Raw genomic sequence first — 26433 nt, 5'->3', positions numbered from 1 at the left:
TAGGTTTTGATTTTTTTGGCCTCCAAGCATGTAGCTCACCAATCAAGGATGGAACCCACACCTCCTGCTCTGGAAGGTGAAGTTTTAACCATTGGACCACCAGGAAAGTCCCCAAACAACCCTTTACATAAGCTAATTCCCTCCTGTGTGACAATAGAAAGGTAAATACCTGGATTTGGAATTCTGAGGGCAAAGGAAATGCGCAGTCATCATTTTGATGAGAGTCATCATTGCTCTCCTCTAGGACTGTACTTGTTTACTCTCCTAGGGATGAAGCGGTTTGTTACCCCAGAGCCTGGTCAGCAGTGTGTTAACAAAATTCTGTATCTTTCCCAACCTGATGGGTGAGAGTGGAATCTCTGTGTAGCTTTAATTTGCATTTTTCTTAGTTTGAATGAGGCCGCCATCTTTTCTAAGTTTCTGAAATCTTTGCATTTCCTTTTCTGTGAACAGTCTTTCCTTTTTCATAGTCATTTTTATGTTATATTGTTTGGGTTTTTTCCTTACTGATTTCTACGTGTTCTTCATATTTTAAAGAAAGGGTGATCCGTAAACATTTTTCTTCTGGAAACTTCCAGAGTCTATGCACATAGAAGCAAAGACATATATATTACAATGAACATTTTGAACTAGAATTTGCTGGAGGTTCTTTTCACTCAGTGGCCCAGGGGTCTGAGCTGGGGGTGGGATCCCTCCAGTCAGAACCTTGGAGCTGGAGCTGAGGATGAGGTTAGACTTTCTCCTTTCTGGGATAGAAGCTAATGACCCCCAGGTCAAGTTTCAGCAGGCTTCCTTAGGCCTTTGATGGCAGGGGACGCTACCTGGGGACAGCAGTCAGGCTTCATGGTCCCCCGAACACTCATCATCAGACTCCTGGTCCAGTGCTCTTTGCACTGTTCACTGCGTAATAACGTCTGCATACTCTCAGGACGTGCCGGGCCAAGCCACACCCTCCCTCTATTCCCTCTTGCCCAGGGCAGACGTTTGTGATCACACGTCCACAGTGAGGAATGGAGTCGTAGGCCACAGCCCAAATCACACCTCAGGCCTTACTCATAATGGTGGGCTCATTCCTCTGCCTTTACTCCCCACAACAAACTCCGACACATGCTTAAAGGCCCAGCTTAGTGATGCTTCCTCTGGGGAGACTCCATGACTCTATGGGTCTTTTTGCTTTGTTGTGCTGCGACTGCACAGCTGTGGGATCTCAGGTCCCTGAACCAGAATCGAACCCAGGCCCACAGCAGTGAAAGCACTGAGTCTTAACCACTGGACCGCCAGAGAAGTCCCATCTTTAAAATTAAAAAAAAAATTTTCTCTATAGTTCTGATCACTTTGTCTACGCCTATATTTACCAGAGCAAGAAAAAACAGTGCTTTTTAAAATTTTTATGTATTTATTTATGTTGAATTTTTTTGAGGGGGAGCATGTGCCATATGGCATATGGGATCTTAGTTCCCAGAGCAGGGATCAAACCCTTGTTCCCTGAGGTGGAAGCACGAAGTCCTAACCGCTGGACCATCAGGGAAGTGCAACACTGTTTTTTTCCCATTTCTCTGTCTTTTAGTATCTCCTGAGATGAAGTACCAAATTTTACCAAGGGCACAGTTTTGGGCCTTAGTTTCCTGATTTGAAAAGGAAGATCAGAATATAAAGCCAACAAAGGATTACTGAGAGGATTCAATGGGTCAGTTCATGTAAAGTGCTCAGCACAGCGCCAGGCATATAGTAAGGATCTAACATGTGGGAGCTATTGGTTATCACTAACCCTGTGATCTGGGCATACCACTTCTCCTCTTTTCTTTATCTATAATCTGTAGCATGAACTAGCAGACTGAATTCATGGTCCTCAATGGATGCTAAAATCACTGGGTAAAAGTTTGATGGGGAACTCTAAAACAGAAGGATGAGATTAATGACTCCTAAAGCCACTGATCAACCTTAGCATTGCTAAATGGTGGAACACCCCAGCCTGTGGCTCCTTCTCTGATACACTGGGAGGGATACAACACCATCCATGAAACATTCTTGAGAGGATCATTGAATCCAAATCGAATCAAGCCTCAAGGGACTTCCTTGGTGGTCCGGTGGTTAAGACTCTGCCTTCTGATACAGGGGGCCTGGGTTCAATCCCTGGTTGGGGAATTAAGATCCCACACGCTACATGGCCAAAAACAAATGAATAAATAAATAAAAATTAATTAATGAAAAAAAATCAAGCTTTCAGTTTTTAGAATCTACATCTAATTACCAGTTTATGAGAAACATAGAGGATAGTGGAGCATGTTAAAAGACACCACAGGGATGCAGTCAACCAATTCTAGATGGTGGAAAACTTGGTCTGGACTATTATTCAGCCATGAAAAGGATTGATATATGTGGCCACATGGTGGAAACTTGAAAGCATGATGCCAAATGAAACCAGACACAAAAGGTCGCATATCATGTGATCCCATTTATGTAAAATAACCAAAGTAGGCAAAAGACCAAAGTGGCTGAGTGGTCACCAGGGGCTGGAGGAGCATAGAAATGGGGAGTGACTGCTGGTGGGATGGGGTTTCTTTTTCTAGGATGATAAAAGTTTTAGGGGCTTAGATAGGGATAAAGTAGTACTTGCAAAACCCTGTGAACCTACTGAAAGCCATCAAATTGTACACCTTCGAAATGATATGTGAATTACATGATATGTGAATTTTATGATAGGTGAATTACATCTCAAGGAAACAAAGAGATTTAAAAGATTTATCAAACATATATAATATGTGGGTCTTGTGTGGATTCTGATTCAAGGAAACCAACTATAAAAAGATACTTTGAAGATAAACTAGGGAAATTTGGACATGGACTGCATATTAAATGATCTAACAAAATAAATGTATTATTTTCAACAGCTGTTCTAATAGTTGTGTGTGGGCCTATGTTTTGTTTTTTAACAAATTCCTTATCTGTTAGAGATAATTATCAAAGTATTTATAGGTGAAATATGATCTCTGTATTTTTCTTTAAAAAAATGTATGTGCGGTTGGGATTGACACATACATATTACTGTATATAAAATAAGTAACTAATCAGTACCTACTGCATAGCACAGGGAACTCTACTCAGTCCTCTGTAATGGCACATATGGGAAAAGAATTTTTTAAAAGAGTGGATATATCTATATACACATAACTGATTCACTCTGCTGTACACCTAAAACTAACACAGCATTGTACATCGACTATATGCCAATAATTTTTTTTAATGTGGGGGGGTAGATAAAACAAGAATAAAAAATGTTGATATTTATTGAAAATTGGTATTGGGTATATGGGTTGATTATACTATATCCCCTCTACCTTTTAGTATTATTTAAAATTTCCATAATAAAAGATAAGGCGGTGAAAGGATTGACTTTTCTTCTCTGCATTTTGCTTACTCTCAATTTTCTGTAAAAACATAGATGCTGCTTTTATAATCAGAAGAATACATTAAGGCTATAAAATTAACTGCGGAGGCTGAAATATCTGACCTGTCAACCTCAGAGCTTGGTCTCCCCGAAGCTGTGTCTGTGCCCCACCTCTCACGCCACCCCAGGGTCCTACCAGGGTCACGCTAGCCTCGAGGCTTCCTGGTGGGAGGGAGAGACTACTCATTGCTTCTTCAGGACTATTGCAAGGATTGCATGAAAGGGGCTTATTCTAAATTATAGGAAGTGCTCAATTAATGGGAACTATTTAAGAAAGAGATAGAGGGACTTTATAAAAGTGAAATGATCCTATTAGATGAAATACCGGAAACAAGGATAAAAAACAAGCTTCATAGTGCTCCTACCCAGAAAGAACCACAGTGAACTTTTTCTTTAAGCTTTCTTTCCCATGCAGGAAATTGTGTTTGGCTTTAAAGTACAACTAAGCCTGCTGTCACCACTCACTTACAGCCTGCTTTTATTCTCTTAATATTTTAACATATTTCCTTGTATGCTTAGCTGTTTGTAAACACAACTCTTCAATGGTTGCATAATATTCGATTGTGTGTTTGTGCTGTTCACCTGAGCCGAGTGTTGGACACTTGAACTAGTTCCAAGTTCACCACAATAAGGAACACCACAGGGGACACGTATGCCTGAATGACTTCCTCAAGATAGATTTTCAGAATGAAATCACGGAGCCCAAGGGCCAGCACATTTTCAAAGGGCTTGGAGAGGTGAACCCGGTGGTGCTCTTGATTTTTGCCACCGTTTTGCTAGAATTTTCAACACTGAACTTTGCCAAATATAAACAGGCTCTGATCATACAAAGAAGATGGAAACAGTTTCTGACTATGGGTGTCAGATGGCAGGTAATTTTCCCTGATACCCAAGAGCTGGAATCACCCTTCTTGGCCGTTCACGCACACCCTTAGCAGGAGATGGGGTCAGAGGGTAGTACGGAGAGCGGGGTAGGAAATGAAGAAAATACTCGGGGGGAATCACAGGCTACCCCCGTCCCTTCGATCACTCCTTACCCCAGCTGACGTGAACCTGAAATCTGAGAACTCCGCAGTTCTGTGTTAGCAGAGGGATTTGGGGGTGGTGGTGGGACCTCCCCTCTCAGTCCGCCCACCCCCGAGGGTCGCACTTTGGAGGCACCGCTGATGGATGGCTGGGGGCCCAGTCCGAATGAGGTGTGCGTGTCGGGGGAAGTGTCCCCTCACCTCACCCCGCAAACACGAGAATCACGAATCCCCGCGGGCCTGGAAGCGGGGGAGTGGCCGGGAAGTCGGGGGCGGGACCGATCTGGTGACGTCACGGCCCCGCCCCTGGCCGGCTCCCTCCTTCCTGCGCGCGGCGCGCTCGCAGAGTCCTCACCTGGAGGGACAGGTGTGCGCATCTGGCATCGGAGGCCAGCCCACGAGTGTCAGGTGAGCGTCCGCAGGAGCTCCAACCGGGGGAGCTAAGAGGAGGGTCTGGGGTGGGAGTCTTCACTGGACCCAGAAGAGCCTGGTCTAAGAGCGGAGCTGGTCCGGCGTGCGAGGAGGTACTGGTTTCTCCCCAAACTACCTATCTCTTGTTTATAGTCACGGTGTACTGAAAGCGTAGCCTTTGGAGGGATTTGAAGGAGGGGAAGCTGACGGGGAAACAGCAGATTTCCAAATATTTCAACCACAAATTATTATTTTTTTACACAGTATCTTTTCTTTGTTGTAAAAGTAACAGACACTGATTGTTTGGCAACTGGATAAAAGTAGGAAAGAAATCACCCATGGTACTAACACACAAGCAAAACAACTGTGGCTATTTTGATGTATTTCCTTTCAATCTTTTTTCTAGAGGCAATCATTGTAATGCAACTTTATCATACTGTATTTACAGGTTTTGTGTCTTCCCTTCTTAACATTGTGTCATATGCATTTTCTTGTGTTGTTATTAGTCATTCCAATATGTATAATCATTATTTTTAATGGCTGCATAATGTTACATTTGAAGGATGGGCCGTAGTTGGGTACCATTCTGAACACTTGGAGGAAGGATTAGAAGGGGGGACAGAGATGTATAATAGAAAGAACATGGGCTCTAGGTCAAGGAGGCCTTCAACAAAGGAGTCTTGGGAAAGATCTTTGCTTTCTCTAAGCATCAGTTTCCACATCTGAGAAATGGCTACATAAATCTGTTTCCCCAGGGTATTGTGAGGATTAAGTGAGCTAATTTATGTAGACAATCCCCATCTCCCACCCAGCTCCCATGGTTCCAGCAGAAAAAGGGTCCACTTGTTTGTGAGGTTGGAGGAGGGATTTGGACGAGTGGAAACTGCTCAATGAGTGGAGTAGAGGAAGAGTTGGGGATGGAGGATGGGTTCTTGGGGAAAACCTCAGAATGGAGAGGCCTCTGGGTCTGGGAAAGATGGGCATGGCCATCCACTGTGTTTGGGACAGGCACAGACAGGGCCCCTAAGGCCCTGCTGGCAACCTCCAGCCACCTCCTTGGGTTCAGCTCCTCAGCTTCTGGAAAGAGTTCAGAGTGAGCGGATTGCAAGAAAAGTAGAGTGGGCAGAGGTGGAGCTTAGTCGTCAGCCCCTTGTACAGATGAGGAAACTGAGGCTTGAGCACAGGTGATTTGTTCAGGATCCACACAGGCAGCAGTAACAGAGTACATGTGGAGTCCCAGGCTCCTAATACCCTCAGGGGCCTCCACACCAGAGACTACTCAGTGTGGGCTGAGTCACCAGCTGCACTTATACCAGGCTAAGTTGTGCTTAGAGAAAACAGATGTCTCTGTTCTGCGAGCCTCCGTTTTCTCATCTGTCAAATGGGGAGAATAACTCCTCACCTACCTACTTAGTACCCACTGCCAGGCCTGCCTATCCACAGCTAGCCAGGGCCTCCTTCCACTTTCAGGGACATAGTCTGTCTCTGGTCATACACCCTTACTCTGAGCCCCTCATCTTCTTGACCCCTAGCCATCTTCAGGGGGATGGGGTCTGGGACTTGTCAGCTTCACTAGGCTGTGGCCACACTTCAGTTAGAGTGGGAAATCCATACTCTCCGAATCATCTGTTTCCTGACCTGGGACATTCTGTTCTGTGTTTCTAATTTGGCTCTCCCATAATGTGCCCTGACAGCCCGCTCCCACTGGATGAGAAGGACTCTGAATCCTGGCAGGAACTCCTGAGGACTAAGAAAATCTTGTACTGAGGGTCTACAATCCTCTGAGGCTTTCTCTTTTCTTTATTCTTTTTTGGCCAAGCCGCGGAGCTTTCGAGATCTAAGTTCCCTGATCAGGAATCAAATCCCCCAGGGCCCAGCAGTAGACACGCAGAGTCCTAACCACTGGACCATTAGGGGAATTCCCTTGAGGCTGTCTGTTTTTGCCAGGCCTGTCACTCCAGGACAATAACGAGGGTGTCAGGGATCTCTGATGTTCTGAAGCAGAATCGGGGAAGTCGCCTTCCAATTCACAGAACTTGAGAACTAAGACTTGTTGAGAGCCTCTTGTCCTCTCAAGAGGTTTACCAGCCTCTTTTTCTAAGTGCTTTTGAGCCATACTATGAAATTGTCCCCTTATTGTTCCCATTTTACAGATGGTGAAACTGAGGCACAAAAAGTTAAATAAATTACTCACATGGAGCCAGGATTCAATCCTGGCCATGCTAACTCAAGTGTTGGTTCCCATTACCTCTGCCTCTTTAGCCTACAATGGTGTCTGATTTGATGCACACCTGTTGTCATCTTCTGCCTGGACCATCAGGGCTTTCTGGGATGTCAATATCCTGCTGATGTCCTGTTGATGTCCTTAACCCTGGTCACACTGATTTCTAATGACTCATTCTGGGTTCTGAGTCTGCAACTGACACACTCCATCAGAGCAGGGCTCATCCCAAGGCCCAGACCAAGCCTGGCTCTGCTTCCTGTAACTGAGTTGGTCATAACTGCACATATCAATATGTGTCAGGCTCTGGCTACAGACTTTTGGTCCATCACCTCTTTTAATCCACTTGAGTGCTATTACCACACCAATCCCTGAGATGATGAAATGAGGCTTCGGAAGGTTTTATAAACTCACCCTGCCACACAGCCCAGAAGTAGCTGATGGAGGACTTGAATCCAACTCGTTGAAGCAGGGTCTCTACCATCACTGCCTCTCAAGTGAGAACGCATTGCAGGGCTCCTAAACACTAATGCAGACTTTGGCTGCATACCCAGTCTGTACAGATAATTTTGAACATGGCTTTTGTATTTAAATGTATGTCTGTTTGTTACAACTTAAGTGTGTGTGTATATATATATTCTCTGTGTTAATGCATGTGTGTGTGCTATGCGCACTGTCTCTTCAGTCGTGTCTGACTCTTTGCTACCCTATGGACTGTAGCCCGCCAGGCTCCTTTGTCTATGGGATTCTCCAGGCAAGAATACTGGAGTGGGTTGCCCTCCTCCAGGGGATCTTCCTGACCCAGGGATCGAACCCCTGTCTCCTGAAGCTCCTGATTTACAAGCGGATTCTTTACTGCTGAGCCACTGGGGAAGCCCCAATGTGTGCATTATAAAACAAACATTAAATTAGAATACTTAGGAAATTCCCTGGTGATCCAGTGGTTAGGACTCCACACTTCCATTGTCAAGGGCTTAGGTTCAATCACTGGGTCAGGGAACTAAGATCCCACAAGCCACCCAGCATGGCCAAAAATAAATAAATAAAAATAAAATAGAATGTTTAGAAGGCTCAGGTGATTAAGAATACAAATTCCATTTTTTCTCTTCCCACACCCCAGTGGATCACTGCATGAACAGGTATCTACTTTGGACATAACCACCTTAGTGGGCCCCAGAATCCCCTGGATGCTTCCAGAGTGGGTGAGCAGACTCATTTAGTGGGGGCCTGAGATACGTGGGCAGGTCCAAGTTGGCCCGAGGGAGACAAAGGCAGACTGGGGCCCAGTCCCCGAGGATAGGGTGGGGCTCCAGAGTGGATCTGGGCTTCCCTGGTAGCTCAGACAGTAAAGCGTCTGTCTACAACGTGGGAGACCTGGGTTCAATCCCTGGGTTGGGAAGATCCCCTGGAGAAGGAAATGGCAATCCAGTCCAGTACTATTGCCTAGAAAATCCCATGTACAGAGGAGCCTGGTAGGCTACACAGTCCATGGGGTGGCAAAGAGTCGGACATGACTGAGCACTTTCACTTTCCAGAGTGGATCTGGGAGGGTAAACTGAGCCTTTCATAGCCTTTATGAACATTAGGTCAGATTCTCCTGGACTCTCGAGTTTTGAGCTGTGAAACAGGTGGGGTCATCTCCAGCTCCCAGGATTGTAGAATTCAACCAGGTTCAATCACGAGCGCCTAGTGCGGCCACGGGCATGTTGTGTATCCAATAAATGTCAGTTTGCTAGTTCAACTCCTCCCTCTCCTTTTCACCTATGTGTAAAACGTGAAGCTGCTCTGAGCTAACAGTGGATAAATCCCCTATTTAGCTGTTTTGGTTTGGAGACCCTGCTGACCTCCACCTTCTCCCCAGAGGGAGATTTGACTGGGTGCCATTTGACTGGTCTGCTCCCCAACCCCCAAATATCTGAGGTTCCTTCCATAGGGCATTCACCTGGGCTGTTCTTTTTTAGCTTCTGTCTCGTCGCCACCCTCAAATCCTATCCACTTTCAAGTCCCACCTCCCCCCACCCTCACCAATGGCAACTCCTGAGTCACTGAAAGGGCTGGGGCTCAGTGTGCTTAGAAGGAGACTCAGGGACTTGTCTGGATGCTCTATGTGTGCAGCACCTCACTTGAAGTTAAGAAAACCCAGAACTTCTCCTAGTACATCTCATAGAACGCCCCAGTGGAGGGCCAGGGGACGGCTGGCCACCATTTGGTGCCTCTGCCGACTGCAGGCCACGTGGATATGTCTGGCATTGTTAGTCCATCTTTTTTCTTTGGTACACCTAGCCTCCCCCCAGCGGATTTTCAACTCCTGGTGAGCAGAGTCCGGTGAGCATCTCTCAGGCCCTGAGAGAAGTTGGCATCAGGAAATGTTTGTGGACAGACATGTGACACAGTGAAGACATGATGAGTCGCAGCAACTATGCTGAGTTGAGAAGTGCTGTGGGAATTGGGATTATTAGCCATGGCAATCATCGTAATTCCCGTGGCCTGGCTAATGAGTGGTTGTGTATCCTGGGGACGGGATTCCTTGGATTCCCCGAGGATGGAAGGCGCGAGTTTTGGAGAGAGTCAACAGCAGTGTGAACAAGGGAGGTTGTGCCTTGTTCACAGGGGCCAGGTGAGCCCAGAGGGGCGGCCAGGGGACAGGCTGAGTTGTTGGAAGGAAGTGGATGAGGGTGGGGCTAGAGGCAGGGTGATGTGGTCCTTTGGTGATGCTGGGGTATTTTTAGTGCTCACTCTGCCTTTGGGACACGTGGCAGACATTCCTAACTCCTCTGGGAGTCGATTTCCCTTAAGAAGACAGCAGCATAGGAAATGCTGAGAGGGTGTGCCCTTGCCGAAGGGCGGGCTAGAGCCCACCACAAGAAGGCAGGGAGAGGGTGAGGAGAGACCACAGGCCTGTCCCTGAGGGGAGGCTGTGAGGCCACATCTGGCCCAGGGATGGAAAGTGCCCGGCCCCGCCTCCACCCCCACGACCACACACCCGGGCAGAGTTCGCTCATTGCACAAGTATTTATGGACACCCAATACCAACTAAGGGCCCACTGGAGCAGCCTGTTACAGGAGGGGTCCTTTCTCTAGGAGATTATGTTCACGAGCATTAAAAATAAACAAGCTTATGTGTTCAGCCTCCAGCAAGTTCCGTAAAGACAAGAAAGTCAGGGTGATCCAGCAAACCAGGGTGGCCTGCTTTAGATTGTGTGATCAGGGAAGGCCTCTGTGAGGAGGTGACTTTTGAGTTGGGTGTTGAATCATGAGTAGGAGGCAGTCACTGAAGACCTGGGTGGGGGAGATCATTGTAGGCAGAAGGAGCGGGAGGGTGAGGGGCCCTGAGGTGTGACAAAAAGGAAAGACAAGGAGGAGAGGGTTTCAGGGTGAGACCTGAAAGGCAAATTGGGGCCAGATCGTGGCAGGCCTGGGAGAGGACGTGGATTTCACGCGGCTAGAAGGAGCTGTGATGTATTTTCAGTAGCAGAGGGACACAACTTCAGCATTAACAGACCAGTGTAGGGTCCAAGTAATTCAAGCCAGGTTCAGAACACAGTTGGGAGGCAGAGCTGACAGGAAGTGCACGTGTTTTGAATATGGGGGTGGTGATGGGAAGAGAACCCTTTCCCACTGGGCCCAGATGTGTGTGACCTCAGGTATTTCTTAACAGAGTGCCCGGATGTGGAGTGTGTAGGCCATTCCCCACCCGGTCCAGCCTTGAGTTTACGGACAGGAAGACTGAAGAAAGAGCCTTACAGGTCTCCTTGTCCAGCCCTCTGGAGGGGGGCTGTGAATTCTCCAAGGTCCCACTGAAGTTCAGGCCTCCTGGCCCCGGTCCAGGCCTCTTGCTGCCCTGCCCTGCTGCCTCTTGGCTGAAGCTGGCAGAGGAGGGAGGAATCACTGCCGGAATGACCTGACTAGTCATGACGATGTGGTGAGGTCACCCAGAAGAAGCGTGGAAAAGCAGTGGAACCTGGAGAGGGCAGGCTAGGGCAGGGCATCACTGTAGCAGCAGCCGGGGCAGGGGGGGGTGGGGCGGGCGGGGTGAGAGGGACGTCCTGGAAGGGTCTGGGGCAAAGGGCCAGGGTGAATGGAATAAGGCAGCATTTTTAGGCTAGCATGCAGGACAACCTCTGAGAGCAGAGCCTACGTGGGCCACTGACCCTCGGGGGTCTTGGGAAAGACACTAGTAGGAGGACCCCAGATGAACTTCTCCTAGAAGCAAGAACACAGATGTAGACAGAGTGGGCAGGGCCAGTGGCTCACCTGGGCCCAGCTAGGCTTGCATCCTTCCAGCCCACCCACCCCAAAGAGATTGGTGGAGGCCCCTCTAGGGGGAGGTAAGGTAAGGAAAGAAGAAGGGATCCAGGACAGGCCTGTTTGCTCCCTAACTGCTCCTCAGAGCAATCAATAGCATCAGCATCTTCCTCTTATTCTGGACTTTTTCTGCACTAAGGTGTTTCTGTGCATGCCCATCTGTATTATCTCCACTTTACAAATGAGACTCAGAGAGTTAAAGGAATCTTCCTAGGGTCACACAATTCAAAAGTATCAAAGTCAGGTTTTTAACCACTGTGGGCTACTGTCTCAGACTCCCTCTGTGACCTTGAGCAAGACTCCCTGAGCCCCAGGCTCTCTGCCTGTGAAATGATGGAGTTGGAGTAAATGAGCCCCATGAGGCCCCCTGTCTCTCCACTGGGTCCCAGAATTGATTCTCGGGTAGAGGGGCTTAGTGGTCTGATGGAGGGGGCCAGGGTCCTGTCCCGGAGCTGTGTTCTCCACCAGCCTCGGCAAGGTGATTAAGAGCATAGGCTCTGCCAGGCCACTATCTCTGCGGAGGATACACGTGAAGATTGAATGCAGGTAACAGGGCTCAGGGAGGGCCTGGCACACAGTAGGTGCTCAGTAAGTGATAGCTCTTAGTGTATTCTCAGAGCTAGTGAAGGCCGCCCTTTCACAATCCAACCATTCACTCCTTCAGCACGTATTTGTTAAATCCCTCCTGTGTTTCTGAAGGATATTAGTCTTGATCCTGGTGACCTAGTGATGCCCCCAGAGAGCTTTAACTCCCTGCCTTCTGATATTCCAGTGGGGGAGGCGGACCAAAAAAAAAAAAGCCACATCAAATAAATACCATGTAGAATAAGGTAGATAGTGATAAATTCCAGGACTCGCTGGGAAAGACCCTGATCCTAGGAAAGATTGAGGGCAGGAGGAGAAGGGGGCGACAGAGGATGAGATGGTTGGATGGCATCACCAACTCGATGGACATGAGTTTGAGCGAGCTCTGGGAGATGGTGAAGGACAGGGAAGCCTGGTGTACTGCAGTCCATGGGATCGCAAAGAGTCAGATACGTCTTAGTGACTGGACAACAAAGTGCCAGGAAACAAAACAAAGCAGAAAAGGAGAGGGAGAGGGAGGCAGTGTCTGGAGGAGGGTGGGGGGTGGGGGGTGGATCTTATATCAGGACTGGAAGGCCTCCCTGTGAAAGGGACTTGAAGGTCCTGACCTGAGCGAGGGAGGCTAATCCCTGCGGGAAACACGTCCTTGGCAGCTGGAGAGCCAGGCCTGAGATCCTGAGGCTTTGGGACAGCCTTGTGGGACAGATTGTGTAGGGTCATTTTTTTTTTTAATGGTTCTTTTTTTTTTTTAATTCCTTTTTTAAAAACAATTTTATTTATTTATTGTTGGATGTGCTGGGTCTTCCTTGCTGCGTGGGCTTTCCTCTAGTTGCAGAGAGTGAGGGTTACTCTCTAGCTGTGGTGGTGTGTGGGCTTCTCATTGCAGTGACTTCTCTTGCAGAGCACAGGGACACCTGGGCTTCAGTAGTTGCGGCTCCCCGGCTCTAGAGCACGGGCTCAAAAGTTGTGGTGCACAGGCTTAGTTGCTCTGCGGCATGTGGAATCTTCCCAGATCAGGGATCAAACTGTGTCTCCTTCATTGGTAGGTGTATTCGTTACCACTGAGCCACCAGGGAAGCCCCCATAATTCACTTTTTCAATATTTTCTTGGCCATGCAGCACAGCATGTGGGATTTCAGTTCCCTGACCAGGGATCAAACCCTCATCCCTTGCATTGCAAGCTCTTAAGTCTTAACCACTGGACCACCAGGGAAGTCCTATGTAGGGTCATTTTAAGGATCCTCCCTGCTGCGTGGTAAATCTACAGTGACCTCCCCCTGCCCCAAGATTCAGGTTGCAGGTGCTTTGGGGGTGATACTGAAATCTTTCTTCTCATCACTGGGCACCACAAGCTTCCCAGCCCAGTGCTCTGGGTTACCAGAAAAAGTTCAAGCTCTCAGGAATGGCTGCCCCTGACCCAGTACAGAGGAGCTGAAACCCAGAGCTGGACTCAGTGATTAGCTCCTCACTGACACCTACTGTCCCAGGCCTGATTGCATCTTCTCGGAGGGTGGGTTGGTGAGGGAAGGGGAGGGAGGGGGGCTAGGGGAACTCCAGCCTGACACACCCTTGGGCTTTAAAGTTGGGAGACAAGTCCTGGGAGGAACCATTGAGAATCCAGTCTGGAACCCAGCCTCAGGCCCAAAGGCTGCTAGACAGAACTCCCTTTGAATCACCTTTGAATCACCTCCCCACCTTGGCTGGGTTTTTTGGCCCCTCAGTTTTCTTCTGAGAGCTGAGAGGCAAAGTCCTTTAAAAGGACTCATGGGTGGTGTCAGAGGGGAGAAGGAAGGAGGAGAACTTGGGCCCACAGAACAGCTAATTGGAAGGGGGTGTGGGGAGCATTCTTCCGAGGAAGAGACTGGGTGGGGACTGGGGGGAGAGGCTGGGGACAGGCCTTGAGGCAAGGAGTGGGTCTGAAGACTGGTTACCAGGATCAACAGTGGTGTGTGTGTGTGGAGGGGGGTCAGTTACAGGTTTTGGAATGGGAGGGGACATGTGACAAGACTGGGAGGGGAAGCTGGGACATCTGACTGTTAATGTGTGTGTGTGTGTGTTAGTTGCTCAGTCATGTCCGACTCTTGGCAACCCCATGGACTGTAGCCCGCCAGGCTCCTCCGTCCATGGTATTCTCAGGCAAGAATACTGGAATGGGTTGCCATTTACTTCTCCAGGGGATCTTCCCGACCCAGGGATCAAACCTGTGTCTCCTGCATTACAGGCGGATGCCTTACCGTCTGAGCTACTAGAGAAGTCCCTAGTTAATGTGTACCTGGAGGCAAAGGTGAGGAGCCTCAGATTTCTCCCTGAACCAAGGAAAGGACAGAGGAGGATTCCATCTCCTCTACTGAGGATTGAGAGGGCTAAATGAGATAGTAGGTGCTGGTGGGGGGTGGGGGATTATCAGTCCCTTCTTGGAGAAAGAGGGCTGGGAAACAGGGCCATGTAGGAAGCATGGGATGGTTGGCTGGGATGGAGAGTACAGTGGTGTATCCACCCTGCTTAGTAGTGCCATGGGAGGCCCTCTGCCTGGGGACCCAGGCCTGGCACCTTGTCTTACTCAGGAGAACCTGCAGTCACAGGCAGGGTTGGCCTCCCTGGGCTCTAGAAGCAGGATTCAGGGTTGATGAGATTGGGTTGGAAAGAGATGACAACGGAAGGGCCTTGGTAGCCAAGCCTGGTGGGTGGCTTCTACAGGTCACATTGGGGGCCTCCAGGAGATGAGGGAGTCATCAAAATGGGCAAAACAAAGCTGACCTGAGGAAACCAGGGCCCTTGAGCTGTGACCAAAGGGCCCAGAGTGGCAGTTCTCCCAGTACTTCAAGAGAAGTAGGGAATACAGACCTGTCATCTAAAATCTTTCCTTTTTTAAAAAATTTATCCACTTATTTAGCTGTGCCAGGTCTTGGTTGCTGTGTGTGGGAGCTTTCATTGCAGCATGTGGGATCTAGTTCCCCAACCAGGGATTGAACCTGTGCCCTCTGCATTGGGAACATGGAGTCTTAACCACTGGACCACCAGGCAAGTCCCAGATCTTTCCATTTTAAAACTCTGGGAATCAGTTAACAAAGCAAAAGAAATAACAACAAAAAGCACCACGCAGGCCAGGCAAAGCCTACCACTTTTGACTGGTGACCCTCTCCTCTGGCAACAGTGGCACTGAGGGCAGGTCCCCAGTTGAATGTCCCAGACCTCTCCTGGAAGACTTGTCCTCGCTCTCCTGCTCTTGGAAGCGAGACTGTGATAGACTCAGTTTCCCAGGGCCCGATGGGAGAACAGAGACATATTGGGCTGTGTGGCCCTGGGCCAACCCCTTGCCCTCTCTGGACTGCGGTTTCCTGGGCTCTGAAAGAAACCAGTCTGTGGGGCTCCTGCCAGTTTGGAGACTGTGTGACTAAGTTCTCAGGCTTGAAGGAAGATGCGATTATTATTGACGTGACTCTTCCCGCCAACCATGCTTCTGGGATTGGATGCGGTGCACTCTAGCACTTTGCGTGTCCACAGCCAGAGTTGTGTGCATGAATGGTTGTGTGTCATAATTTGGAGCTTTGCATGGTACAGTGTAAATATCATTGTGTTAATAACTCTGCCCTGGACCCTTTCATCCCCTGCTCTGGAAGCCAGTAGGAAGCCTTAATTAATTCTTGGTGGCCTTGGGAGGGGTGCAGGTGAGGAAACCTAGGCCCAGAGCTGGGAGGCAACTTGGCTAAATGTGCAACACTTGGGGGACCCTGACTCAAGTGTTGGTTCCGGGTCAGGGAAGGCAGGAACCAACCCGTGCCAGGCCATTCCTGTGTGGGGTCCAGTCATTAAACGTGTGAGGACGGGATTGGGTTTGAGGTCAGCTCTGTGCCCACGAGTTTGAGCTGTGGGAAGAGGAAGAAGGCAGAAGAGAAAGGTCACTTGAGTTTTTCTATGGAGGGGAGAAAGCAGCACAGCCTTGGCTACCTCTCTGGACCTTTTGTCAATGTCCCTCCATCTCTTGCTATCTTGTCAAAAAGTTGGCCCCTGAGTCAACCTGGCCTGCGTGCTCAGCAGCACTCAGAGCCCCGAGGCGGAGTAAGCCCTCAACTCTCTAAACAATCTCCTTTTGCAGTAACTCACATAAACACCGGCCTTCGGAGGGGCCCACTGCTAGGGTGTGAGAGGAGACAGAACCCGGCAGAGGAGAGAGGACGGTCTGGGGCTAGAAGACCCCAGCTTTTGGGGCGCCTCCTCCTCCCCACCACCACCCAGGTTTTTCCACCTGTGCCCCCCACTGGATCAGTGGTGTTCGTGTCTGTGTGCGCTTCCCGGCCCCACACGGAAGACCCGGTTCCTTGGAAGGCGCTCCTCGCGAGGCTGGTGGGGGGAACCGTGTTTCCCGGCTGCGGGCCCCCAGCGTCCCCGGGATCGGGGGGTGGGGGGGCGCGGGCCCTTTAAATCCTCCGGGGCGGCGGCGGCGGCGGGTCGGGGATGACATCAGCGGGCGGGCCCGGGGCTCAATGGGAGCCGGCGGGCGCGCGCCGTGCGGGAGCGCGCGAGCCGGCGGCGGGGGCGGTCGGGCAGAAGGGCCCGGAGGAGGGAGGTGGCGGCGGCGGCGGCGTTGAGAGCCAGATCCTGAACCCGGCCGGGGCGAGCGGAGCGGGGCGCGGCGGCGCGGCGGCGGCGGCGGCTGGGCCGGGAGAGGCTGGCGCGGCGGGCGGCTCTGCAAATCCTCCGGCATCCGCCCCGGCGGGCCGCCCCCGCCTGCGGCAGCCCCCCGAGCAGCGGCCCGGCACCGGCGCCTTCCCGGCGGGGTAAATATTGGGGGGCCGCGGGCCGGCGGAGGGGCGCAAACCTGGGGGGAAACGGGGCTCCCTCCGCCTCTTTGTTTTTGCGCGAGAGGGAGGGGGGGAGAGGGCGGACACACACGCGTTCGCACTCGGCTATGGGGGGGCTGCCCGGGCGCCGCCCGCTCGGCCCGGCGAGGACAAAGGCGCGGCTGGGGACGAGAAGGAGAGGAGGGTGACTATTTTGCAGGCTTGCCCAGGGGAGCCCCCCACCCCAAGTCCGGCTCGCCTCTGTCTCCCCAGCTGGACCCTTCAAGGCCCCGGCCGGCCGAGGCGGCCACCCGTGGCTGCGATTTGAGGACGCTGACGGAGGTGGGGGGGTCCGGGACTGGGGTGCCGGGGACACCCGATTCTGTTGATTCGGGATTCTCAGCCAAACCCTTGGCTTCGGTAGGCTTCACTAGCCCATTAGCAGCGCCCCCCACCCCTCCGCTCCTGGCTTGAGTGCTCCAGACCTGGGGGTCAGCAGGGCTGCTCCTGCGTGTTGGATGGGGTCGCTTTGGGGCCCTGGGGTGATGGGGTGTGTGGTCACCCAGCCACCGACTCTTGTTTTCCTTTGTGGAGAGAAAGAAAGGGGTGGGGGTTATTTATCAGATCGGATTCTCCCATTTCTGCCTGTGAGAAATCCATGTTTTGCAAGTCCCTGCGGAAGAGAAAACTATGTTTGTGCCCGGGTGTCTTTAGAGAGCAGATTCCCAAGCTCTTCACACCCAAACTCAAAGTGGGGTGAGCCCCCTCCCCAACTTTTTCTCTTAGTTTTCTTGCATATATTCTTGGAGTAGCCTTCTTTGGGGAGAAGGATTTGGGGACAGGGCCAGGGGATCCCCAGTGTCTTAAGTTGCACCCGTTCAATAAATGCCTGTGTCTTGGGGCTCCTTTGGCTGGCTGGCTGGGATGTCCCTCCAATTTTTATTTTAATGATCCAGGGAGGGAGGTGGGCAGGGAGTAAGAAGACTGCCCATGTGCCATTCAGCTTGGTAGTTTGTCTCATTTTTCTTAACCAGTTGAAACTCTGGAATCTTTACGTCCGCCTTTTTTATCCCCTTCATTTCTTCCAGCGCCACCCCCCCTTCCTCCCCCCAAAAAGAAGCAGCAAAGAACTGGAAAGCCTCTCCCATTCCCGCCTCAAGTCTTTCTGCTCTCTGGGAGGCTTTTGAGGGGGACAGGGCTGGGACACTCTAGGCTCTCCTTGAGGCCTTGGCCCCTGGAGTGTAGGAGCAACACTGGCTGGTCTGGGTGGTAGCACAGAGCTGGGTGGGGGGTGGGTTGCCTGCAGGGCTAGTGGTTTGCACCCTCTCTTCTCCCCTTTTCTGCCGACAGCCGGGTGAGTGGGGAGGGGCTGGGGGGGTCATGTGCGGTGTATTTATGTAAGACACCCAGACGGGAGGGCACGGGTATTTATATAACCCGGCGTGGGTATTTATGTAATATAGGATGCGGGTGTATTTATGTTCCTTTCCGAACCTGCGGCTTGCCCGGCTGCCATGTGTGGTCTCTGAATTGGCGTTGGCGGAAAACGGACTTGGGGGTTGGCGGTGTTTGTGTGTGTACACACCCGCGTCCCCCCACCCCACCCCATCCCCCCCCCCACAGCGGGGCTCCCGGTACATGTCTGCGTTTCTTTCTTCCTTTGAAGTGTCCACACAGGACGGTGTGTGTGTGAGGTGTGTGGCGGGTGAGTTTCCCACAAATGTGGAGTGGGTTCTCCTGGCCGCCCTGGCACCTCCACTGAGACTGGCCGGGGCGTGTGGGCAGAGGCCCTTGGTGGAGAGCCCGGAGTTTGGCCGGCGCGGGGTGGAGGCTCCTTCCTTGTGACCACTGCTGAAGGGCTAGCAGCGGCTCCCTGGGAACTGGCACTGGGGTGGACGTCTCTCCTGGGCAGGAGCTGTCGGCTCCTCGCCTCCACCCCGGGGGGGGCAGAGAGTGACCACGACCTTGTGGCAGAAAGCTCTCCTCCCACCTCCCCTCCCAGGTGGGTCTGGCTTTCTGGGTAGTCCTTAGTGTGGGGAAGGGGCTGAGACTTTGCCGTTTTTCCCCCTTCCTGTGCGGCCTCCTGGCCCTGGCATGAGCTGGTGGGTGGGAGGCCGCCAGGTAGGGCAGCAGGAGCCCTGTCTGGGCCTTAGGGTAGGAGACCTGCTGCTGGAGGGGAGGTGGGCAGGCTGCGTGACCTCCCTGGGCTTGAGTTCTCTGTCTGCAGAGAGCATCCCGCCTTCCTAGTTGTCTACACTGGCTGTCTTGTAGACACTCTGTGATTTTAGCCGACCCCCACACAACCTTCTCCTTATTTCATAGGCCCCCCCAGAGCAAGACCTCATCTCCCAGCCTTGGAGTTTCCTCCTCTGCTGGCCAGAACCTCGAGAGTGCCCAGACCTTTGCCCCAGGCCAGAGCAGAGGGGTCCCTCCCAGGGTGGTCCCTGCTGTTCAGAGAGCTTGGGAAAGCTTGGACACCCAGCGTGGAGCGCAACAGGGAGGGAAGTGCTCAGATAGGCACTCCCCCCAGACTCCTCCCACCCCACAGAAGCAGACGGGCGGCTCAAAACTTGGCTTTGGTCCCCTTGGTTGCTCTGCAGGGCTCTCTTAGGAGACCCTCCTCGTCTTGAAGAAAGCCAGCCCCAAACTCTCTGTCTATCCATAGAAGGCCGTGCAGAGTCCTGTTGCGGTTCTTGGTGTTGGCGAGGTTGAGAGAGGGAGAAGGCCAGAAGCTGGATGTTCAGGGGGCCCCTTTCTGGCCTTCCCCCTGAGTTAGGGCAACCTCTCTTTGTGGGGCTCAGTGCACACTTGCAGAGTCTACCTCTGGGAAGACCTGTCCAGGCTGTGGAGACCTGGCCTTCAGTTCTTGGTGCTGGAAGCCTGGGGTGGGAATGGGGTCACCGGGACCCCATCATTTCCACGTCCTAAGGGGGCTGAGGAACTCCTTTGGGCACCCTCCATTCACTCTGTCCTCCTGTCCCTGGAGGTTGGAATTAGCAGGTGGTTGCCATGGCAGCAGCCCCAAGGTGATCAGCTTCTGCATCTGCCCTCCCCATCACCCCCTCTGTCCTTGATTTTCCTTTCAGGGTCTTTGCCCATTGTGACTAGCCTGCCCTGAGAGACTCCTATTGGAGGGTCCCCAAATGCATGTCCCCTGAGGAACTGCTTGCTTTGCTCTTTCCTCCTGCCCCCTGTCTCCAACCCCCTTCTTCTGCCTGGCGACACTGACACCTGTTCTGATAGCCTCACCACCCGTGGAAGCTGTTGGGCTACCTGACACATGGTTGCCCTCAGGCAAAGTGAGGCCAAATCCCTTCCAGGCCAGCCGGATGGAGATCCCAGTGTCCCGAGTTTTTTCTTGTGGCTTTGTCAGACCTTTTTGGTGGTGGAGGGGTGGGGTCTGGGGGCTCACCCCCTTCCCAGCTCCCCTCCTCTCTGACCCTGTGTTTCTGCTTCCCTCTGCAGGAGTGAACCATGGAGCTACGTGTGGGGAATAAGTACCGCCTGGGCCGGAAGATCGGGAGCGGGTCCTTCGGAGACATCTACCTAGGTGAGTGTTTCTGGCTCCAGCTCAGTGGATCTGGAGCCCCTGGGACAGCGCTGGGGACTCGGAGGAAAGATGCCAAGATTTCACGCTCTGAAGCTAGAACCTGACTCTGGTACCGTGTTTTGATCGTTTTGTCCCAGAACCATCCCAGGTGGGGAGGAAGCCGCAGGCTGGGGGTGAGGCAGGCCGAGGGACTCCTCCTCAGTCAGGGCAGGAGGGTGGGCGGCTGGGATGTCAGTGCTGCCATTGGGTTGTAGGAGGTATTTTTAACTCTTGGTTTCTAGCTGCAGATGACCTGGGTTTCCATCTGGGCGTGGGAAAGCCCAGGCTGGGTTAGCACCCCTGTCTTGTCTCCTGGGAAAAAGGATGCTGGTGGACAGAAGTGGCCTGGGCCGCTGTTGCTTCCCCCGTTTGGCCTGCCCCGCCAGACGGCCGCCTGGAATTCAGCCCAGGAAGACTTTGGAATGATGCAGCCTCCCCACTAACCATGGGGGCGGGGGCGGGGCGGCGGCGGTGGTCTTAACTTTTTAGAATCTCTCTCCCCGGATGTGCTTCCTGTTGAAAGGCTGAGCATGGTCTCGTGTTGTTGATTGAGTAAATCACTGACATCTCATCCCTGTCCTTGACCCTGGAGAATGCCACTTTCTCAGCGGCCCTGGATCGGGGAGGGGGGCGAAATCAGGAGGCGCGACCCTTCCTTGGCAGTTGTTGGTCCAGAGAGAGAGACTGTGTTGGTCGATCGGGAGTGGGAGTTGTTAGAGTGAGGTAGCAGCCCCTGGGGTTTCTCCCCATTGCTGTCCCTGTGCTCTTGCCAGCATCTGTGCTTCAGTTTCCCTCCTGGAAAAAGAGTCGTTGGTCAGTTCTGTCCTGAGCGGAGGAAGCTGACAGGTCAGTGTGCCGGGCTTGTTGCTTCAGACCTCAGAGGGTTTCTCTTACCCAGTGGTCTGGGTCCCTGCCCTCTTGGGGTATGAGATCTGCTTCTCAGTGAGCCACTTCTTCTCCATCAAGGTCGGGGGAGACATGTATGCCCACATTCTTCAGGCAGTACTTGTGCTGGGAGCCCTGTGCGAATGTGGTCTCTGCTTACAGCCGCCTCTGGGGACAACGCCGAGCTGTTCCCGCTTTACAGATCGAGACAGGGTGGAATGGTCAGGTTGGCCACCAAGACTTCTCTCCAAAACTAGAAATGACAAGGCGCTCTCTTGGTGACAAGGTCCAGGGGTTAGGACTGCATGCTTCACTATCAAGGGCGCAGTTTCGATCCCTGCTCAGGGCACTAAGATCCCATGGGCCAGGTGGTGTGGCCAAAAAAGAAAAGAAAAAAAAACAACTAGAAAAGGCAGACTTTCTACCCATAGCCCTCCAAGGAGTAAGAGTGTAGAGGACAGAACATGGGAGGGAGCCGTCAGACCTGGCTTGGTGCGGTCGCTGAGGTCTGTGCGATGCAGCAGGTTTGTGTGATGCTGCCGCCTGGCTGACCAAGGACTTCCAGGAGGCACATGAGGAGAGCATCTTGTAGACTGGCAAGTGCCAGCCAGATGTGCACGTCACGGTCAGGTACCTAGTAGACCACCCTCCTGTAAACACTGCAGAGCCCAGGGCAGAGGAGGAGGGGACAGTGCAAGCGGGAGCTGATGGAAAGGTTTGCTCTGCCACTCTGAACTCCTCTGGGGGTGGGGAGGGGCACTGGCTTGCCTCCATGCTTTTGCCCCAGGGCTCAGCACGTGGGGGTTCAGTGAAAGCCTCTGAAATGAAGGAATGAGGAAATGAGGCTGTGACACTCAGAGGCCTGTGAAGTGGCAGGGGAGAAGAAGGATGGGATGTGGGGGGCAAGTTCAGGTCCCCGGTCTATTTCTCATGGGCTTTGACACCTGGGATAAGTCATTTTCTCTCTCTGAGCCTCAGCATTCTCATCCGTGAAAGAGGGAGGTACCCCATCTCCTTTCTGTTTGTGAAATTGGGGTGAACATAGAGGATCCGCTTATCGTGGCAGCTTCGGGCTCAGAACTGAAGCCTGGAGCCGTTGGTTCAAGGTGGCTTTTGGCAGATGCACAACACTGGGTCCCAGGCCTTCTCTGTACAGAAGGGAAACTGAGGCCCCGAGACGGAGGGCAACCCAAGGTCATTCAGAAAGCCAGTGTTCCTGGTCCTCCCTGGGACAGGACTTCTGTTTATCCAGTAATCATCTGTGTGACTTGCTCAGTTGTGCTGACTCTCTGCGACCCCATAGACTGTAGCCCACCAGGCCCCTCTGTCCATGGGATTTTCAGGCAAGAATACTAGAGTGGGTTGCCATTTCCTTCTCTAGAGGATCTTCCCAACCCAGGGACCAAACTTGGGTCCCCCGCATTGGAGGCAGATTCCTTACCATCTGAGCCACCAAGAGAAGCCTTAATTCCCAGAATTCATCTAGTTCATTTTAAAGTTTAGGTCCGAGTTCACTCCTCCAATTTACTCTGGAGTACATTCTACCGGCTCTGGGTATTGGCCTTTCTTTACCTAGTGTGTGCCCTTGGACAAGGGATGACCTCTGCCAGCCTTGGCATCTCCGTCTGCAAGGTGGGGTCGTGAGGCCACCAGGGTGGCGAGAAGCAGCGAGATCATGGCACACAGACCCTCTGCATGCGCTCAGCCCAGCAGTGGTGCTTTCTTGTGGTGTCCCCCAGCCCTCAGTCTTGGTTAGGATTTGCTACCATCAGAGGAGCTGGGTCCCCTTGGGCCTGAGCTGGGGTGGGGGCAGGGGGTGCAGGAGCCAGTTCTCCGCTGACTGTCCAGCCTTCATCGGTGCACAGGCCGTGGGGACCCTGGCCTGGTGCAATGTCCCGCCAGCTCCTTCCTGGGCCCCTTTCTCTGGCGTGGGGGTGGCAGGGATTGTAGGGCCTGCCCAGCTGGCCTCGCTGGCTCCCTTTGTTCAGAGCTCTGGCCACATTCTCATCGCTGGTGCTGGCGCCAGGGCCTGACTCCAGATGGCCTCTGCAGGTGGGGCTGGGCGCGGCCTCCAGGCCCTGCTTTCCAGGATCGACCGAGGGCAAGCACATTTGTGGATGTGGCTTCCTGGCCGGTAGTGGTCCTCTTCAGGTCCCTCCTCCCTCGCCCTTGGCATCTCAAGGGGCTGGCCAGCAGGGGTGGCCCGCTTTGCTAGTGGCCAAGCTTGTGCCACCAACTCTACCAGCTGCCGACCGACTGCCCTCAGGAACTCTCTAGACCTCTTCTTAGTCTCTGGGCCTCAGTTCCAAATGGGGAGGGGATGGCCCACTGCAGTGGGTGATTGTGGGGTGTGCGTCATCCCCACCTTCCGTCCAGCCAGGTCCCTGATTATGCCAGTGTCTGAGGGAGCCCCCATGTGAGATTGGTCATCCTCCTCCCCATCTAGAACTTGCCAAGGTCCCAGACCCTCAAGGGCTAGCCGGGGCCAAGCCCTTCTCTGTGTCCAAATTTGTTTTCCAGAGTGTTTCATCCCTGCCCCACCTCCCTGCAGAACTGCTGTATCCGACCAAGGGGCCCCCTCTGCTGCCCTCGCCTGGCGCTTTGTGCCTAGTCAAAGTTATCCATTGTCATTGCCACAGAAGGTGAGCTGAGCTCCTCCAAGGCGGGGCCGGCTCAGGGCTCAGTGTGTGTCTGTTGAGTGATGAATGAGATGCTAGGGAATTGAAATCGAGAAAAAAGCAGCAGCTCCAGAGATGAAGTTTCAGATCCTGGCTCTGCCCCAGCCGGTTCTGTGTGACCTCAGGCCAGTTACTTAACCTGTCTGAGCCTCAGGTCCACAGCTGTGAGAAGTAAGGGAGGTCAGAGAGAGGACTTGCAACTTCCTGGTAAGAGTTCAGGGGCAGTGCGGGGATCTGGTGGGGCTGGTGGGACCCGGAGGCAGCTTGGCAGTAGTAGGAGTCATACGCCTTTGCCTAACATCTTAGGTCCCTGCTCAGGGATGCTGTGCAGCGTTTGCTCATTGATTGACCTTTGGTGTCTCAGTTTCCACACGTGTCAAATAGAGATAAAGGCAGTAGTACTTGCAGGATGGTGTGTAAGGGCCCAAAGGCCCCTCCCCTTCACCCCCCCTCCCCCATCTCGGGGAGGGGCCTTCCCCGTGCACCTCTGCTCTCCGCACAATCTGCTGAATCATAAGTGCTGAAGGCCCTGCGTCGCCCAGGCCCTGCCCCCTGCCTGAGCGGGGCCACCGTCGTCTGGACAGTTGCAGCAGCCTCTGTGCAGATCCCCACCAACTTCAAGTCCTCTTCTGTCCTTCCTGATACACCAGTGGTCCCAACAAGAGGTGGGACTGCCGGATTTTATCACACGGGGGACATCAGTTTTGGTTGTTTTGGCTCAGGGTCGGGGGACTGCTGGCAGCTGGTGGGTAGAGTCGGGAATGCTGGAGAACACCCTGCAATGCGCAGGACGGCCCCACCACAGAATCACAGGGCCCTGTAATAAGGCAGCCAGGCCTGGTCCCCAGAGGCTCAGGCTGATGCCTAGGATTGTGGCACTTGAGACCCTTCCCGCCTCCTCCCCGCTCACCTCTTCCACTGTCTGCTTCGGCCCACTCGAGCACCAGCTAGCTGCACCAGAACCACCCAGAGCTCACTGCACCCCACCCGTCGGGCCTTTGCACGTGCTATGACCACTCTGGCCCAGTCCTCCTCACACCGCAGGAGCCTTTGCAGCCTTTCCTGCCACTGCTAGGCTGGTGGACTGTAGTGAGCCCCAGCCCCCACCGCCTGCATCCTTACTGTGCCCCCAGAAACACGCGAGGCTTTCCCCAGCGATGAGTGTTGATGTTTCAAAAGCACCTTAGAGTTTGCACAGTGCTTTCTCTCCTCCCATTGTGCACTGAATTTGGAGATCTGCTTTATTTTTTTAATTTTAATTTTGTATGATTCAGAAATGAAAATACACACAACCAAAGTCCAAAATACACAAGCATACTAAGGGAAAGAAGCCAGTTACAAAAGATCGCATATTGTATGATTCCATCTGTATGAAGTGGCAGGAGTAGGCATATCCATAGAGACAGAAAGTGGCTCCGTGGGTGCCTAGATTGGGGGGGTTGCTGGGGGAGGTGGGGAGTAACTACTAAGAGATACGCGTGTTTTGAGGATGGTGAAAGTATTCTAAAATTGATTGTGGTCCCGGTTGCATAACCTTGTGAATGTACCAAAAAAACCCCACTGAATCCTACACTTCAAAGTATGTGAATTTTAACAAAGGTTTTGAAAAAAAACAAGGACAACATATAACTTAGTATCAGAGAAATGTCCTTTCACTCCCCTGCCCTGCTCCAGCCTTGTGGGTTTCTCCTGTTTCTTTTCAGTGTTTCTTTATGTAGATACAACCAAACACAGATACATACTGTGTCCTCGAGCACTGAATACATACGGTTCTGTACTTCGCCTTTTCACTTCCTATATCTTTGAGATCTTTCCACTTCTGCACCGAGAGAGCTTCCTCATTCTTTCTCCATTGTGTTCCGCTTTATGGATGGGCCTTTCTTTATTTAACCAGGGCCCGCGCTGGACATTTGGGTTGTTTCCAAGCTTTTACTATTGCAAACAGCCTACAGCCCACAGCCTCATCCAGGCCTGTTTTGCCCTGTGTGTGCCTGTGTTGACTAAACTCCCCCAAGTGGAAGCCGGAGGGAGCCAGGCGGCCCTGCAGCCTGCTTCCCCAGTTCATATGGGGCCTGCCCGCTGGGGAGGGGAGCCCCCTGCCCCTGCAATGCAGGCCACCTTACATGGACTTGGTCTTTCAGGATAATATTAACTTATATTTTCTCTTACAGGAGGTTGGGTGTCTTCATGAGTAAGCCATTTTTATACTAATAATTTCTTTCTCTGTTAAGTGTGTGTTTGACTCCTTCAGCCTATTTTCTGTGGAGTTGTTGGTCTCTTTCCTGCTGATTTGTAGACGCTCAGTATAAGTGTGATATTAGTTCTTTGCCATTGATAAAAGTTACGAGTATGTACTGTAAGTCTTTGGAGTTTGTTTGTGGTGTTTTTGCCATGCGGAAGGGATTCCTCTTTTGGAGGGGAGGGAGACTTTTTTTTTATGGCTTCTGGATGTTAAGTCAGGGGTAGAAGACCTTTCAGTTCAGTTCAGTTGCTCAGTCGTATCCG

The 26433-nt window shown here is 52.3% G+C and overlaps 1 protein-coding gene across 31 annotated transcripts in view; it reads left to right on the top strand.

Moving 5' to 3' along the window:
• The first annotated feature begins 4748 nt into the window (after window positions 1-4748).
• The window catches only part of CSNK1E (casein kinase 1 epsilon), a 36871-nt gene continuing 15186 nt past the window's right edge, over window positions 4749-26433 (top strand). For 10 of the 31 annotated variants that reach the window (XM_086402829.1, XM_086402830.1, XM_086402824.1 and 7 more), the window contains exons 1-2: window positions 16612-16773; window positions 20242-20326. In XM_086402829.1, coding sequence (XP_086258955.1) covers window positions 20251-20326 — 76 coding nt within the window. In that variant the 5' untranslated portion in view covers window positions 16612-16773; window positions 20242-20250. Of the gene's footprint in view, window positions 4998-16611; window positions 16774-16856; window positions 17197-20241; window positions 20327-26433 lie in introns of those variants that run through there. The other 21 variants (XM_086402832.1, XM_086402836.1, XM_086402827.1 and 18 more) reach the window with 9 other exon arrangements.

Source organism: Bos grunniens, chromosome 5, assembly GCF_055505025.1.
Source record: "Bos grunniens cultivar Pamir isolate PY7600 chromosome 5, Bosgru_T2T1.0, whole genome shotgun sequence".
Classification (NCBI taxonomy): domain Eukaryota; kingdom Metazoa; phylum Chordata; class Mammalia; order Artiodactyla; family Bovidae; genus Bos; species Bos grunniens.
The sequence above is the reverse complement of the archived record's forward strand: the minus strand, read 5'-3'. Positions and strand labels throughout refer to the sequence as shown.